Here is a 16,742-nt window from a genome sequence, read left to right on the forward strand (position 1 = left end):
CCTTCTCTCCGTCGGGGCTCTCACCTGGCAGGCGGGGGCGGCGTCACACACAGCTGTTCCATTGACCGACGACGGCTGATTCCGGGACTGTGGAGTTTCTGTTTGCCAGCGATGCTGCCAAGCGGTCGGAGCGTCACACAAGGAACGGTTTGCTTTATTCTTAATTTGCGCTGGGTTTCAACCTCCATAGCGATAATACAGAATCATATTTGGCATTGAATTATTCACTGAGGCAGCTCCTTTTGCGGGTTTTGGGGGGCTCGTCTATTTCCTTTTAAATGGGCTACATTCCAACTTAAATAGCCTCCTGACATCTCTTGTTGCTAGAGGGTCAGGGATTTGCCGGCGTGGTCGTTTTGGGGGGTTTTCTTTGCTCCCTGTTTTCTTGTCCGTAACAACATCTATTGCACGTCTGTCCGTCCTGGGTGAGGGATCCCTCCTCTGTTGCTCACCCTGAGGTCTCGTATCCTACAAGTTTTATCCAATGAGGAGAGAGAACGGCATGCAGGGCTGTGTGTGCAGCCAAGGGATGCGCGTGAATGTGGTGACGTAGGGACGAGGACTGTTATGGTGCGTTCAAGGAAACTCGTAGACTCGTGTTTTTCCGACCTGTGAAGTCATACCAGTTCAATCTGGTACGAGTTCACGGGTCAGAAGTTACGAGTGGCCGTTATAGTGACTTTCACAGGTAAAACAGGTCGGAAAAACACGAGTGGGTTGCCTGGAACGCTACAAAGTCGTAAGTTGTGACTTGAAGATGTAATTTACGGTTTCAAAAGCCTGCCTGGAACGCAGCATTAGCCAAAACAACTGGATCGCTTACTTCTGCTTTAAGTTGCAGCATGTGCGAGGCGCGCTGCAAAAGGCTTTTAATTATTGGTAACGCATGAGTACTCTAACGCGTTACTTTTATTCATAGGTAACACAGTAATGTAACTGATTACTTTTAACTGATGGTAACGTTGTAACTTAATTAACTACTTTCCAAAGTAACTATACCCAACACTGCTCTCCAGCCTCAAGACACTGATGTGATTGGTCAAAAAGACTTTTCACGGATGCGAAAAACGCATTAAATCGAACCTGTTTCGAAAACTTTTATGACGGACGAAAGTTTCGGACTCAGTGTGTAAACATGATCGACACAACCTGAGGTCGAATTTATTTTTTGACGTGCGGCAAGAGACGACGCACAACCCTGAGTCTCGGAGATGAATAAACAAAACTCGCTCGTGGTCGTCTGTGCTCAGAGGAGCTGGAGCGTCTGCAGACAGAGGAGGAGGAGGACGTCGGCCAATCAGAGCAGAGCAGGCTGCGGGCGGAGCGGCAGGCTGCAGTGACACCACTCCACCAGCAGGAGGAGACGGCTCACACACACACACTGCTGCAACAAGAGCTAACCACCAAGACTGAACTGGTAGGACACAGGGCCTGGCCCGTTTCTCCACACTTGGCTCAGTGTGCTTGGTTACGCACACACTTTGGTGACGTTTTGCAGGCAGAACGTATATTTGCATATAGGACGAATCTCCTTGTTGTTTACAACTACTTCCTGGTAGAAAACCAGCATGAGAACAATAGTGACGGACGAGAGTTTAGCTATATCTAATTTTTCATGTTAGTATATCACCGTTTAGACTAATCTGATGTTTGTAAAGTTTATAAAACCAATGATTGGACAAACATTACTATTCATGTGTGCACATTTTTGTAATTAGTCATGGTTATCATAGATTAGCCGGGCTAACGGTTAGCTACCTGTTTAACTTTAATAACTCAGTGACTCAATAAACGCTCCATGAAAAAATATTTTCTCCAGCGGATATCTGAGTTCCAACATGACTGAGCTAACTGGAGTAGTTTCATGTCGTGTCCCACAACGGGAGGGTTTTAACAGCTGACGTCCTGCTGTTAGCTTAGCTACCGTTAGCTTAGCTACCGCCGTTAGCTTAGCTACCGTCAGCTGTCCCCGTCAGCTGAGCCACTGATGCTTTCTAGACACCGTGATTCCCCCAAACTGAATAAATACAACACATAGCAACACAAAACACACACACAGAAATAGTAATGTTTCTTCAATCATTTCAGATTTGTCTAAACGGTGATAGGGCGTGAAAAATATGATATATAGCTAAACTCTCGTTCGTTACTATTGATCTCATTCAAATTACAGCTGGTTTTCTACCCGGAAGTAGAATGTAAACAACAAGGAGATTCGGTCTATAGTGTGCAAGCGTGTATTAAGTGGCCAAACGTGTTGGGGGGGGATTTAAAAGCAATTGGGACAAACTTGACAAGTGCAGCCTGTGCCAACACACACACACACAGCACAGCAACAGTTTTAACTAGAAAATTTCCTCTCGGGAAATTTTGAATGGGCCACGGGAGCTACTGCGGGTTGTGCCATCTCTGTCAACATGGGAATCAAACCCACGATCTTAAGGTCAAGACAGAGCTGATCAGACAGACACATGATCATCTTTCTATAAGCACTGATATGGAGGAGCTGTAACCACATTAGGTTAACTGTGTGTGTGTGTGTGTGTGTGTGTGTGTGTGTGTGTGTGTGTGTGTGTGTGTGTGTGTGTGTGCGTGTGTGTTTGTGTGTGTGTGTGTGTGTGACACCAACAAGGTTTAACTTTAAAACCAGATTAAATCATGGTTTAAGTTTAAATTCTGTTGCACGTTAACTGTGTTTTAATCACATGAAGGTGTGTGTGTGTTTGTGTGTGTGTGACTGTAATCACATGAAGCTGGCTCTAGAGTCTGTGTGTGTGTGTGTGTGTGTGTGTGTGTGTGTGTGTCTGTAATCACATGAAGCTGGCTCTAGAGTCTGTGTGTGTGTGTGTGTGTGTGACTGACTTGACACATAGTTAGTTAGTAGCTGCATCCTGTGTCAGTCTGATTTAGCTGTGTCTGTGTTTATAAACATTTAAACGAGCACCAGGTGGATTGTTTATGAAGTTAACGAGCTCTGGCCTGAGGATCAAAGAGGTTACCACGGCGATAGGGGCCCCCGCAGGCTGAGACAGACAGAAACGTGGAGAAAAAGAGCCATTTTCTGCCTCTGCACCGGTCTCACATTTAGGCTTAGCATGACAAAACGGTAACTCCTATCAGAACAAAACACAGATCAACGTTGCTCTAAGGACTTACTGAAAATTTCGGTACGATTTGGTGTTTCTACAGTAAATATTTTGGCGACGCTGGCAGTTTTAAAACATCAGGCCGTTCTGCTCCTCTCAGAAAATATTTGTATTGGACTCAATGAGGAGCAGAGACAGACGTGGCCGCACTCAGAGGCTGATTCTGTCAATTCTGTAAGTCTCTCTGATATTTTGAGCACATGACATGAGAGATAACAAGTTTGTCTTACAAATTCTGAAAAAATTATGTCTGTAGAGTGTAAATTGTGGCCGTGCTCACAGTTTATCCAGAAAAAATACAGAATGTTTCTTCACTCTCTCCCACTCTAACCGATGATGTCACGCACTCTGACACGAACATTCTGTCCAATACACACCCATTATAATCTCATAATTTCTCCAAAAATGATCATGGTCATTGATCAGGGATTGATCAAAAACTATATGACCTATCAAAACGTGGAGTAATACGACAATACACAAGACTTGTGTCTACTGTTTAAAGTTTAAATGGAGTCTCTAGGTGAAAGTATGCCTGAGCAGTAGACATTTGTTAAACTCCAATGATTGGTCTTTTTTTTCCGCCCGTCCCATTGACTTACATGCAAAAATTTTGCGCAGTAAATCGCGACTTACGTCGCGAAAAATTCGTACACTGTTGAGAAAAGTAATAGCACAGCGATCCCGATCAAGCCGCACGTTTTGATATATAATATGTCCTGCAACTCTTCGAGTTGCAGGACTAGATGCGAACCGAAAGTCGGCCGGAAGTGGAAAAATAACTAGAAAAAGCATTTCCAAGAATGGAAATGGTGTGACTGCTGATAGCAACTGAACGCTGTTGCAGAATTAGCAAATAGTGCAAGCAGTGATCACCATACAAATGTTTGACCAAGGTCGGAATCGAACCCACAACCTCATGGTCATTAGACTTCCACTCTGCCTCTAGGCCACGGTGCACACACAGTTGCAGAGACTGTTGTCTGTTAATGATCTGCACACTGTCAACATCAAGACAGCTTGAGAGTCAAGCTTGAATGACTTAGAATGAAAATTTCTGTGAATTTCAGGCTGAGAGCAGCAGTTTCAACATGAAGCAAGTTATCAGAAGTCAACAGAGGACGACTGGGAAAATAATTCACTATAATTGTTGTTGAGGCAAGATTTGAACCAGCAACCTTCAGGTCTCCAGACCAGCAAGCTAACCACTAGGCTACAGACAGAGACAGTATGTGAGGGGTAAAGAAAACCTTTGATAAGAGGATCACTGGCTTCTGCTTAAAAAAAAAAGTAAGGAATCGAACCCATGACCTCATGATCAAGAAACCTTTACTCTGCCACTTCGCCACAGAGAGCACAGACATAAGCATGTTGCCATTGTAATGTGATGATGTGCTGCAAACGGTGGCAGAAGCAATTAATGCGTCTCTTAACAAACACCTGTAACCAACTGGACTACAGACAGAGTTGTGGAGAACTCTCAGCATTGGGCTGAATGAGAGCAGAGAGCTCCCTGGCTGCATTTAAAAAATATTTTAAATTATTATCTAAGTCTCTTTGCATTTTTGACCAGAATTTTAGCCAGAAGACAAGTGTGGCTACAAAACTGGAGAAAATAATTTGTCTAGAGTTTAATTTTAAAAAGTATAAATAGTTAAAAAGAGAAAAGTAATGCCGATAAAGTTCAAAAGAAGCTGCACGTTTTGATATATGAATTGTTGAAATAGCACAACACCTAACACACTAACCATATGGCCACAGAGAACCTGAGTTACAATGAGCTTTATACTATGAGGAATCAAAGACTGTCCAATGACAGCTGAATAATTGGAATCAAAAGTCAAGCAATGATGTGAAATGACTGAGGCAGGAATCGAACCCATGACCATATGATCACTAAACCTTTACTCTGCCACTCGGCTACAGAGAGCACACTGCTTTCAAGACTGTTGTCATTCATTGTAATGTGATGATGTGCTGCAAACTGGTATGAGTAATCAAGGAGATAACAAACACCTGTAACCAATTGAAGGCGGGGGAGGAGAGCAGAATTCAACATAACATAACAAGAGTTCTTCCCTTGGATTCGAACCAGTGACCTTAGGGTTGGCAGGCAGTTACCCTACCCCCTACACTACAGTGGAGTTGTGAAGAAGAGAGGTTGAGACTTTGATGAATGTGAGATTTTTTGTGAAAAAGTTAAATATTTGAAAAAGTATAAATAGTTAAAAAGAGAAAAGTAATGCCGATAAAGTTCAAAGAAAGCTGCACGTTTTGATATATGAATTGTTGAAATAGCACAAAGTATGAAGGACTAGAAGAAGACCGTAAAAAGGCGGAAGAAAATGGCCAAACAGAAGAACAATAGTGTGACTGCTTCAGCAGTCACACTAACTAGAAAAAGCATTTCCAAGAATGGAAATGGTGTGACTGCTGATAGCAACTGAACGCTGTTGCAGAATTAGCAAATAGTGCAAGCAGTGATCACCATACAAATGTTTGACCAAGGTCGGAATTGAACCCACAACCTCATGGTCATTAGACTTCCACTCTGCCTCTAGGCCACGGTGCACACACAGTTGCAGAGACTGTTGTCTGTTAATGATCTGCACACTGTCAACATCAAGAAAGCTTGAGAGTCAAGCTTGAATGACTTAGAATGAAAATTTCTGTGAATTTCAGGCTGAGAGCAGCAGTTTCAACATGAAGCAAGTTATCAGAAGTCAACAGAGGACAAGTGTGGCTACAAAACTGGAGAAAATAATTTGTCTAGAGTTTAATTTGCAGAAAAAGTTAAATATTTTAAAAAGTATAAATAGTTAAAAAGAGAAAAGTAATGCTGATAAAGTTCAAAAAAAGCTGCACGTTTTGATATATGAATTGTTGAAATAGCACAACACCTAACACACTAACCATATGGCCACAGAGAACCTGAGTTACAATGAGCTTTATACTATGAGGAATCAAAGACTGTCCAATGACAGCTGAATAATTGGAATCAAAAGTCAAGCAATGAAGTGAAAAGACTGAGGCAGGAATCGAACCCATGACCATATGATCACTAAACCTTTACTCTGCCACTCGGCTAGAGAGAGCACACTGCTTTCAAAACTGTTGTCATTCATTGTAATGTGATGATGTGCTGCAAACTGGTGTGAGTAATCAAGGAGATAACAAACACCTGTAACCAATTGAAGGCAGGGGAGGAGAGCAGAATTCAACATAACATAACAAGAGTTCTTCCCTTGGATTCGAACCAGTGACCTGAGGGTTGGCAGGCATCTACCCTAACCCCTACACTACAGTGGAGTTGTGAAGAAGAGAGGTTGAGACTTTGATGAATGTGAGATTTTTTGTGAAAAAGTTAAATATTTTAAAAAGTATAAATAGTTAAAAAGAGAAAAGTAATGCCGATAAAGTTCAAAAAAAGCTGCACGTTTTGATATATGAATTGTTGAAATAGCACAAAGTATGAAGGACTAGAAGAAGACCGTAAAAAGGCGGAAGAAAATGGCCAAACAGAAGAACAATAGTGTGACTGCTTCAGCAGTCACACTAACTAGAAACAGCATTTCCTAACGGAACATGCGTGTGAATGCTGAAACCCAATGCTGAACCATGCTGAATTAGCAGAATAAATTGACAAAGACATGCGGAATGGCATACAAGAAACATGTCCATGGAAGGAATTGAACCCACAACTTCATGAGTGGTAACCTAACACACTAACCATACAGCCACAGAGAACCTGAGTTACAATGAGCTTTATACTATGAGGAATCAAAGACTGTCCAATGACAGCTGAATAATTGGAATCAAAAGTCAAGCAATGATGTGAAATGACTGAGGCATGAATCGAACCCATGACCATATGATCACTAAGCCTTTACTCTGCCACTCGGCTACAGAGAGCACACTGCTTTCAAGACTGTTGTCATTCATTGTAATGTGATGATGTGCTGCAAACTGGTATGAGTAATCAAGGAGATAACAAACACCTGTAACCAATTGAAGGCGGGGGAGGAGAGCAGAATTCAACATAACATAACAAGACAGTGTTTCCCCTACCGTTCTATTGGCGGGGCGGCCCGCCCCGCCTGCACGGGCCCCCGCCCCCCATGAAAAACGGGACATCAAGGAGCCAATCGCGGTCAAAGTGGACCTGTTGGTCTGATCAAACTGTAGAGCGCTCCACCTGAAGCACCCAAGCTGCCCAAGCAACCAAACGGCGCTATTCTCCCTCTGCCATCTGATTTTTAAATACCAGCGCTCACGCCGGGTAGGCCTACACACCGGGCGAGGAAGCGCCGCGAATCAGATTCACCGCGGCGTGCACCTCCGCGGCCGGCTCGCGCCCTGCAGCAGTCGTTTTGGCGTCTGGTCTATTTTGTTTAATCATAAAACTGGCGATAAAAGCACCGCTGTTTCACTATTTAAATCATTATCAGCTGCGTCAGCTTTACTTTGAAAGTCCAGTGGATCAGAACGGAGCGTTTGTACGGAGGGAGAGATCAGCTGATCCGCTGCTGTTGACTTTCTCTCTGAGCGTCTCCGCCTACAGTTCTCCTCACCTGCTGAGCGTCAGGAGTTCATTATAGGGATGCACATTTTGAATTTTTTTTCTGACCGATAACCGACGCTCGTTAACCGATTATTAACCGTTAACCGATAAGATGAAGAATCTTGCGGCGCACGGCCAAAAAAAAAAAAAAAAATTTGTTTCAATTTTTTTTTTTTTTTTTTTTTTTTGCCGCTAAATACACACGTGCGCCGCGACAGCTGATCAGTGCGCTCTGTCTCAGCTGATCGCGCTCTGGAGGTTAGATCGTCCAATGTAGAACTGTGTTACTATACAAAGTGCAGCCAAACACCAGGCTGAAGGAACAGCAGAGCTCCTCTGACAGCTCCTCTGTGGAGCTGCAGGAGAGCTGCAGGTGAACCGGCTGGAGAGCAGCGACGTCCTCTTTTTTTTTTTTTTTTTTTTTCCAGCGCCGTAGTTACAGGTGATTCACATCTATGTCCGTAGGCTACATTTATTGTCTGACCTTCCTTCATGGGGGCTGCTGCACATACTGTCAGTCCTCCTGTGGAACTTTTTGCTGCGAAATATGACTAAAGGCACGTGAACTCTGCACGTGTCGACACGCCCCCATGAGTTGACGACAGAAGGAGCTAATAAAATAAATAAATAACCGATAGTATTAATCGGTCAAAGTTCTTGTTATCGGTTAACGGTTAAACATGTGCATCCCTAGTTCATTATATATTAGACTACAGCCTATATCTTATTTTTTATACAGTCAGTCACCACTGAAAGAAGTTGTCCACTCACAGCAGGACAGATGGATAATCGGTAAAGTTAATAATTTCACTTAATGTGGCCATGAATAAATCAATTTCGATGTTTTGCCTGTTATATTCAGTGTTGCCCAAACGCAAATCTTGAATAAGTCTTTGTTGTCTTTGTACAGAGACAATATGAAATTTGCTTGTAGCCACAGCACCTAAAAAACCCACTATTTTCATACGCACACTCAATAAAACACACACTCGTAGGCCTATTCTATAATTTCGATCAGTAAAATATATGAAAACAATATAAAATACTAGAGGCCAATGTGTGTGTTTGTAGCCTATTTGTGTTTATTTAATCCAAACAGAGCGCGCGAGAGATGAACACACACACCTTCACATACACCCCCTCCCCCCCCCCCGGACTCATCGACCCCCACCCCCCCAAGACAAAACGGCTAGGGGAAACACTGCAAGAGTTCTTCCCTTGGATTCGAACCAGTGACCTTGGAGTTGGCAAGCGGCCACCCTACCCCCTACACTACAGTGGAGTTGTGCAAAAGAGGTTGAGACTTTGATGAATGTGAGATTTTTCAATGATGCTTAAAAAAAAAAGTAAGGAAAGTGCAGAAATTAGCCTCACCAAGCAAGAAGAGGACTTTTTTGTGACCTGTGACTATTTTTTGGTGAATTAAAATGAATTAAAAAGCACTTAACAGCAAGTTACAAAGTTGAGCTCCTTCTCCTGCTGCTGTGAAAAAAATGCATTGGGTTGAATGAGAGCAGAGAGCTCCCTGGCTGCATTTAAAAAATATTTTAAATTATTATCTAAGAATGGAAGAATGAAGAATGGAATGGAATTGTTTGTTTGTGTATGTGTGCATGTGTGTGAGTGTCTGTGTGTGTCTGTCTGTGTGAGTGTGATGCCTGTGTTTGTGCGTGGACATCCTCTGTCAGTCTGGTTTATCATGTGTGTGTGTGGGGCTGTGTTTAAAAACATCTTAACGAGCGGCCAGGCTGCACCTGCACTGTTCTATTAGACTTTGATAACGAGCTGGCCACTACAGCTGGACCAACTGCACACAGAGCAGAGCAGAGCAGAGAGATTTGAGCTCTGTGCAGCTTCCGAAAACAGCCCAGTAAAAGAGAACCGTACCTCTTATCAGAATGTGGCCATGACTACTGGGGAAGGAGACCTTCCTGAGCACATTGATGTGCATTAAATGTTTGTAGGGCAAAAACTTTTCTCAGGGTCGCAAGGTAGAAAAGGGGGCATTTCTGCTTTTCTAAAAAAAATCAGCTCCTACTTTTATATTGAAGTGGATGAGCCACTGGAGCGGGTCTAGCTGGACAATTAGGCTCACTGAGACAATTCTGTAAGTCTGTCTGCTGTTTTGAGCACATTAAATGAGACACGACAAGTGTGGCTACAAACCGGTGAGGAAATCATGTGTCTAGAGTTTAATTTGTGGCCGTGCTGGCAATTTATCCAGAAAAAATCCTGAATGTTTTTTCGATCCCTCTCACTCTAACGATGATGTCACTCACTCTGACCCAACCCCATACACACTCATTGAAAAGTGTGAAATTTGTCAGAAATCCTCATGTGCTTTTAAAGGATTTATCTCAAAAACGGTACAAGCTATGAAAAAGTTGTAAATACAGGATGAATACATTAGAAGTTTGTCTACAGCTCAGAATTTGAATGAAGTCTCTAGCTGAAAGTATGTGGACGCTTTAAAGGCTGAAAGAAGTAAGAAGATTTGAAGAGTTTCAAGACTGTTCCAATGCATTCTCTATGGGGAAAAAAAAATCAGAAATAGTTGAATATTGCAAAAAGTATGAATAGTTGAAAAGAGAAAAGACATAGCACACCTGTCCCGAAAAGGCTGAACATTTTGATATTTGAATTGTTGAAATAGCACAAAGTATGAAGGACTAGTTACATGACGAAGAAAGGCAGAAAATGGCCAAACCGAATAACAATAGTGTGAATGCTTCCAGCATTCACACTAACTAGAAAAAGCATTTCCAAGAATGGAAATGGTGTGACTGCTGATAGCAACTGAACGCTGTTGCAGAATTAGCAAATAGTGCAAGCTGTGATCACCATACAAATGTTTGACCAAGGTCAGAATCGAACCCACATCCTCATGGTCATTAGACTTCCACTCTGCCTCTAGGCCACAGTGCACACACAGTTGCAGAGACTGTTGTCTGTTAATGATCTGCACACTGTCAACATCAAGAAAGCTTGAGAGTCAAGCTTGAATGACTTAGAATGAAAATGTCTGTGAATTTCAGGCTGAGCACTAACCATATGGCCACAGAGAACCTGAGTTACAATGAGCTTTATACTATGAGGAATCAAAGACTGTCCAATGACAGCTGAATAATTGGAATCAAAAGTCAAGCAATGAAGTGAAAAGACTGAGGCAGGAATCGAACCCATGACCATATGATCACTAAACCTTTACTCTGCCACTCGGCTACAGAGAGCACACTGCTTTCAAAACTGTTGTCATTCATTGTAATGTGATGATGTGCTGCAAACTGGTATGAGTAATCAAGGAGATAACAAACACCTGTAACCAATTGAAGGCGGGGGAGGAGAGCAGAATTCAACATAACATAACAAGAGTTCTTCCCTTGGATTCGAACCAGTGACCTTAGGGTTGGCAAACATCCACCCTAACCCCTACACTACAGTGGAGTTGTGAAGAAGAGAGGTTGAGACTTTGATGAATGTGAGATTTTTTGTGAAAAAGTTAAATATTTTAAAAAGTATAAATAGTTAAAAAGAGAAAAGTAATGCCGATAAAGTTCAAAAAAAGCTGCACGTTTTGATATATGAATTGTTGAAATAGCACAAAGTATGAAGGACTAGAAGAAGACCGTAAAAAGGCGGAAGAAAATGGCCAAACAGAAGAACAATAGTGTGACTGCTTCAGCAGTCACACTAACTAGAACTAGAAAAAGCATTTCCAAGAATGGAAATGGTGTGACTGCTGACAGCAACTGAACGCTGTTGCAGAATTAGCAAATAGTGCAAGCAGTGATCACCATACAAATGTTTGACCAAGGTCGGAATTGAACCCACAACCTCATGGTCATTAGACTTCCACTCTGCCTCTAGGCCACAGTGCACACACAAATGCAAAGACTGTTGTCTGTTAATGATCTGCACACTGTCAACATCAAGAAAGCTTGAGAGTCAAGCTTGAATGACTTAGAATGAAAATGTCTGTGAATTTCAGGCTGAGCACTAACCATATGGCCACAGAGAACCTGAGTTACAATGAGCTTTATACTATGAGGAATCAAAGACTGTCCAATGACAGCTGAATAATTGGAATCAAAAGTCAAGCAATGAAGTGAAAAGACTGAGGCAGGAATCGAACCCATGACCATATGATCACTAAACCTTTACTCTGCCACTCGGCTACAGAGAGCACACTGCTTTCAAAACTGTTGTCATTCATTGTAATGTGATGATGTGCTGCAAACTGGTATGAGTAATCAAGGAGATAACAAACACCTGTAACCAATTGAAGGCGGGGGAGGAGAGCAGAATTCAACATAACATAACAAGAGTTCTTCCCTTGGATTCGAACCAGTGACCTTGGAGTTGGCAAGCGGCCACCCTACCCCCTACACTACAGTGGAGTTGTGCAAAAGAGGTTGAGACTTTGATGAATGTGAGATTTTTCAATGATGCTTAAAAAAAAAAGTAAGGAAAGTGCAGAAATTAGCCTCACCAAGCAAGAAGAGGACTTTTTTGTGACCTGTGACTATTTTTTGGTGAATTAAAATGAATTAAAAAGCACTTAACAGCAAGTTACAAAGTTGAGCTCCTTCTCCTGCTGCTGTGAAAAAAATGCATTGGGTTGAATGAGAGCAGAGAGCTCCCTGGCTGCATTTAAAAAATATTTTAAATTATTATCTAAGAATGGAAGAATGAAGAATGGAATGGAATTGTTTGTTTGTGTATGTGTGCATGTGTGTGAGTGTCTGTGTGTGTCTGTCTGTGTGAGTGTGATGCCTGTGTTTGTGCGTGGACATCCTCTGTCAGTCTGGTTTATCATGTGTGTGTGTGGGGCTGTGTTTAAAAACATCTTAACGAGCGGCCAGGCTGCACCTGCACTGTTCTATTAGACTTTGATAACGAGCTGGCCACTACAGCTGGACCAACTGCACACAGAGCAGAGCAGAGCAGAGAGATTTGAGCTCTGTGCAGCTTCCGAAAACAGCCCAGTAAAAGAGAACCGTACCTCTTATCAGAATGTGGCCATGACTACTGGGGAAGGAGACCTTCCTGAGCACATTGATGTGCATTAAATGTTTGTAGGGCAAAAACTTTTCTCAGGGTCGCAAGGTAGAAAAGGGGGGCATTTCTGCTTTTCTAAAAAAAATCAGCTCCTACTTTTATATTGAAGTGGATGAGCCACTGGAGCGGGTCTAGCTGGACAATTAGGCTCACTGAGACAATTCTGTAAGTCTGTCTGCTGTTTTGAGCACATTAAATGAGACACGACAAGTGTGGCTACAAACCGGTGAGGAAATCATGTGTCTAGAGTTTAATTTGTGGCCGTGCTGGCAATTTATCCAGAAAAAATCCTGAATGTTTTTTCGATCCCTCTCACTCTAACGATGATGTCACTCACTCTGACCCAACCCCATACACACTCATTGAAAAGTGTGAAATTTGTCAGAAATCCTCATGTGCTTTTAAAGGATTTATCTCAAAAACGGTACAAGCTATGAAAAAGTTGTAAATACAGGATGAATACATTAGAAGTTTGTCTACAGCTCAGAATTTGAATGAAGTCTCTAGCTGAAAGTATGTGGACGCTTTAAAGGCTGAAAGAAGTAAGAAGATTTGAAGAGTTTCAAGACTGTTCCAATGCATTCTCTATGGGGGAAAAAAAATCAGAAATAGTTGAATATTGCAAAAAGTATGAATAGTTGAAAAGAGAAAAGACATAGCACACCTGTCCCGAAAAGGCTGAACATTTTGATATTTGAATTGTTGAAATAGCACAAAGTATGAAGGACTAGTTACATGACGAAGAAAGGCAGAAAATGGCCAAACCGAATAACAATAGTGTGAATGCTTCCAGCATTCACACTAACTAGAAAAAGCATTTCCAAGAATGGAAATGGTGTGACTGCTGATAGCAACTGAACGCTGTTGCAGAATTAGCAAATAGTGCAAGCTGTGATCACCATACAAATGTTTGACCAAGGTCAGAATCGAACCCACATCCTCATGGTCATTAGACTTCCACTCTGCCTCTAGGCCACAGTGCACACACAGTTGCAGAGACTGTTGTCTGTTAATGATCTGCACACTGTCAACATCAAGAAAGCTTGAGAGTCAAGCTTGAATGACTTAGAATGAAAATGTCTGTGAATTTCAGGCTGAGCACTAACCATATGGCCACAGAGAACCTGAGTTACAATGAGCTTTATACTATGAGGAATCAAAGACTGTCCAATGACAGCTGAATAATTGGAATCAAAAGTCAAGCAATGAAGTGAAAAGACTGAGGCAGGAATCGAACCCATGACCATATGATCACTAAACCTTTACTCTGCCACTCGGCTACAGAGAGCACACTGCTTTCAAAACTGTTGTCATTCATTGTAATGTGATGATGTGCTGCAAACTGGTATGAGTAATCAAGGAGATAACAAACACCTGTAACCAATTGAAGGCGGGGGAGGAGAGCAGAATTCAACATAACATAACAAGAGTTCTTCCCTTGGATTCGAACCAGTGACCTTAGGGTTGGCAAACATCCACCCTAACCCCTACACTACAGTGGAGTTGTGAAGAAGAGAGGTTGAGACTTTGATGAATGTGAGATTTTTTGTGAAAAAGTTAAATATTTTAAAAAGTATAAATAGTTAAAAAGAGAAAAGTAATGCCGATAAAGTTCAAAAAAAGCTGCACGTTTTGATATATGAATTGTTGAAATAGCACAAAGTATGAAGGACTAGAAGAAGACCGTAAAAAGGCGGAAGAAAATGGCCAAACAGAAGAACAATAGTGTGACTGCTTCAGCAGTCACACTAACTAGAACTAGAAAAAGCATTTCCAAGAATGGAAATGGTGTGACTGCTGACAGCAACTGAACGCTGTTGCAGAATTAGCAAATAGTGCAAGCAGTGATCACCATACAAATGTTTGACCAAGGTCGGAATTGAACCCACAACCTCATGGTCATTAGACTTCCACTCTGCCTCTAGGCCACAGTGCACACACAAATGCAAAGACTGTTGTCTGTTAATGATCTGCACACTGTCAACATCAAGAAAGCTTGAGAGTCAAGCTTGAATGACTTAGAATGAAAATGTCTGTGAATTTCAGGCTGAGCACTAACCATATGGCCACAGAGAACCTGAGTTACAATGAGCTTTATACTATGAGGAATCAAAGACTGTCCAATGACAGCTGAATAATTGGAATCAAAAGTCAAGCAATGAAGTGAAAAGACTGAGGCAGGAATCGAACCCATGACCATATGATCACTAAACCTTTACTCTGCCACTCGGCTACAGAGAGCACACTGCTTTCAAAACTGTTGTCATTCATTGTAATGTGATGATGTGCTGCAAACTGGTATGAGTAATCAAGGAGATAACAAACACCTGTAACCAATTGAAGGCGGGGGAGGAGAGCAGAATTCAACATAACATAACAAGAGCTCTTCCCTTGGATTCGAACCAGTGACCTTAGGGTTGGCAAGCATCCACCCTAACCCCTACACTACAGTGGAGTTGTGAAGAAGAGAGGTTGAGACTTTGATGAATGTGAGATTTTTTCCTCGTAAACCAGCCTCGTAAACCAGCCTCGTAAACCAGCCTCTCGCGGAAGTGCATTTCATTTCATTCCGAGGGAGAGTCTGGCCTCATCCCCATTCTAAGCGTTTCGACTGAAACCCTCAGAAGGCCGAGCCAATCACTTCCTTTTCTGCTGATATGTGCTCTAACACAAGAAAAATGCCACAGGAACATGTGAAAAGCTCAAAAAACACGATTTTCACGGGAGTGGGTCTTTATAAAAGCATCATAAAAGAGCCATTAGAAGTTTGTCTACAAATCAGAATTTGAATGAAGTCTCTAGCAGAAAGTACAACATGAATGAGGCAGGAATCGAACCCATGACCTCATGATCAGGAAACCTTAACTCTGCCACTTCGCCACAGAGAGCACAGACTTAAGCATGTTGCCATTGTAATTTGATGATGTGCTGCAAATGGTGGCACTAGCAATTAATGCGTCTCTTAACGACCACCTGTAACCAATTGAGGGTGATGGAGGGGAGCAGAATTCAACATAACATAACAAGATTGCTCAGCCTGGATTCGAACTAGTGACCTTGGGGTTGGCAAGCGGACACCTTACCAACTGGACTACAAACAGAGTTGTGAATAAGAGAGGTTGAGACTTTCATGAATGTGAGATTTTTCAATGATGCTTAAAATAAGGAGAAATGAGTATAAATTAGCCACACCAAGTAAGGAGAGGACTTTTTTGTGACCTGCGACTATTTTTTGGTGAATTAAAATGATTTAAAAAGCACTTAACAGCAAGTTACAAAGTTGAGCTCCTTCTCCTGCTGCTGTGAAAAAAATGCATTGAGCTGTATGAGAGCAGAGAGCTCCCTGGCTGCATTTAAAAAATATTTTAAATTATTATCTAAGTCTCTTTGCATTTTTGACCAGAATTTTAGCCAGAAGACAAGTGTGGCTACAAAACTGGAGAAAATAATTTGTCTAGAGTTTAATTTGTGGCCATGCTGACAGTTTAGCCAGAAAAACTCTAGAATGTTTTTTTGCCTCTCTCCACTCTGACACCACTCTAGCTCTGCTCGTTAGACGCAACACACACACATTATAAAGCTGAAAAAAATCAGAAAAAGTTAAATATTTTAAAAAGTATAAAGAGTTAAAAAGAGAAAAGTAATGCCGATAAAGTTCAAAAAAAGCTGCACGTTTTGATATATGAATTGTTGAAATAGCACAAAGTATGAAGGACTAGAAGAAGACCGTAAAAAGGCGGAAGAAAATGGCCAAACAGAAGAACAATAGTGTGACTGCTTCAGCAGTCACACTAACTAGAAAAAGCATTTCCAAGAATGGAAATGGTGTGACTGCTGATAGCAACTGAACGCTGTTGCAGAATTAGCAAATAGTGCAAGCAGTGATCACCATACAAATGTTTGACCAAGGTCGGAATCGAACCCACAACCTCATGGTCATTAGACTTCCACTCTGCCTCTAGGCCACAGTGCACACA

The 16,742-nt window shown here is 41.9% G+C and overlaps 1 protein-coding gene across 1 annotated transcript in view; it reads left to right on the forward strand.

The window, feature by feature from the left end:
- The window catches only part of LOC146980648 (uncharacterized), a 100,873-nt gene that overhangs the window by 4,626 nt on the left and 79,505 nt on the right, over positions 1 to 16,742 (forward strand). Inside the window, exon 4 of the mRNA XM_085787989.1 lies at positions 1,251 to 1,417. Coding sequence (XP_085644115.1) covers positions 1,251 to 1,417 — 167 coding nt within the window. The remainder of the gene's footprint in view (positions 1 to 1,250; positions 1,418 to 16,742) is intronic.

Source organism: Trachurus japonicus, chromosome 9 (genome assembly GCF_045865225.1).
Source record: "Trachurus japonicus isolate A0001 chromosome 9, Traja_1.0".
In the NCBI taxonomy this organism is placed as follows: Eukaryota; Metazoa; Chordata; class Actinopteri; order Carangiformes; family Carangidae; genus Trachurus; species Trachurus japonicus.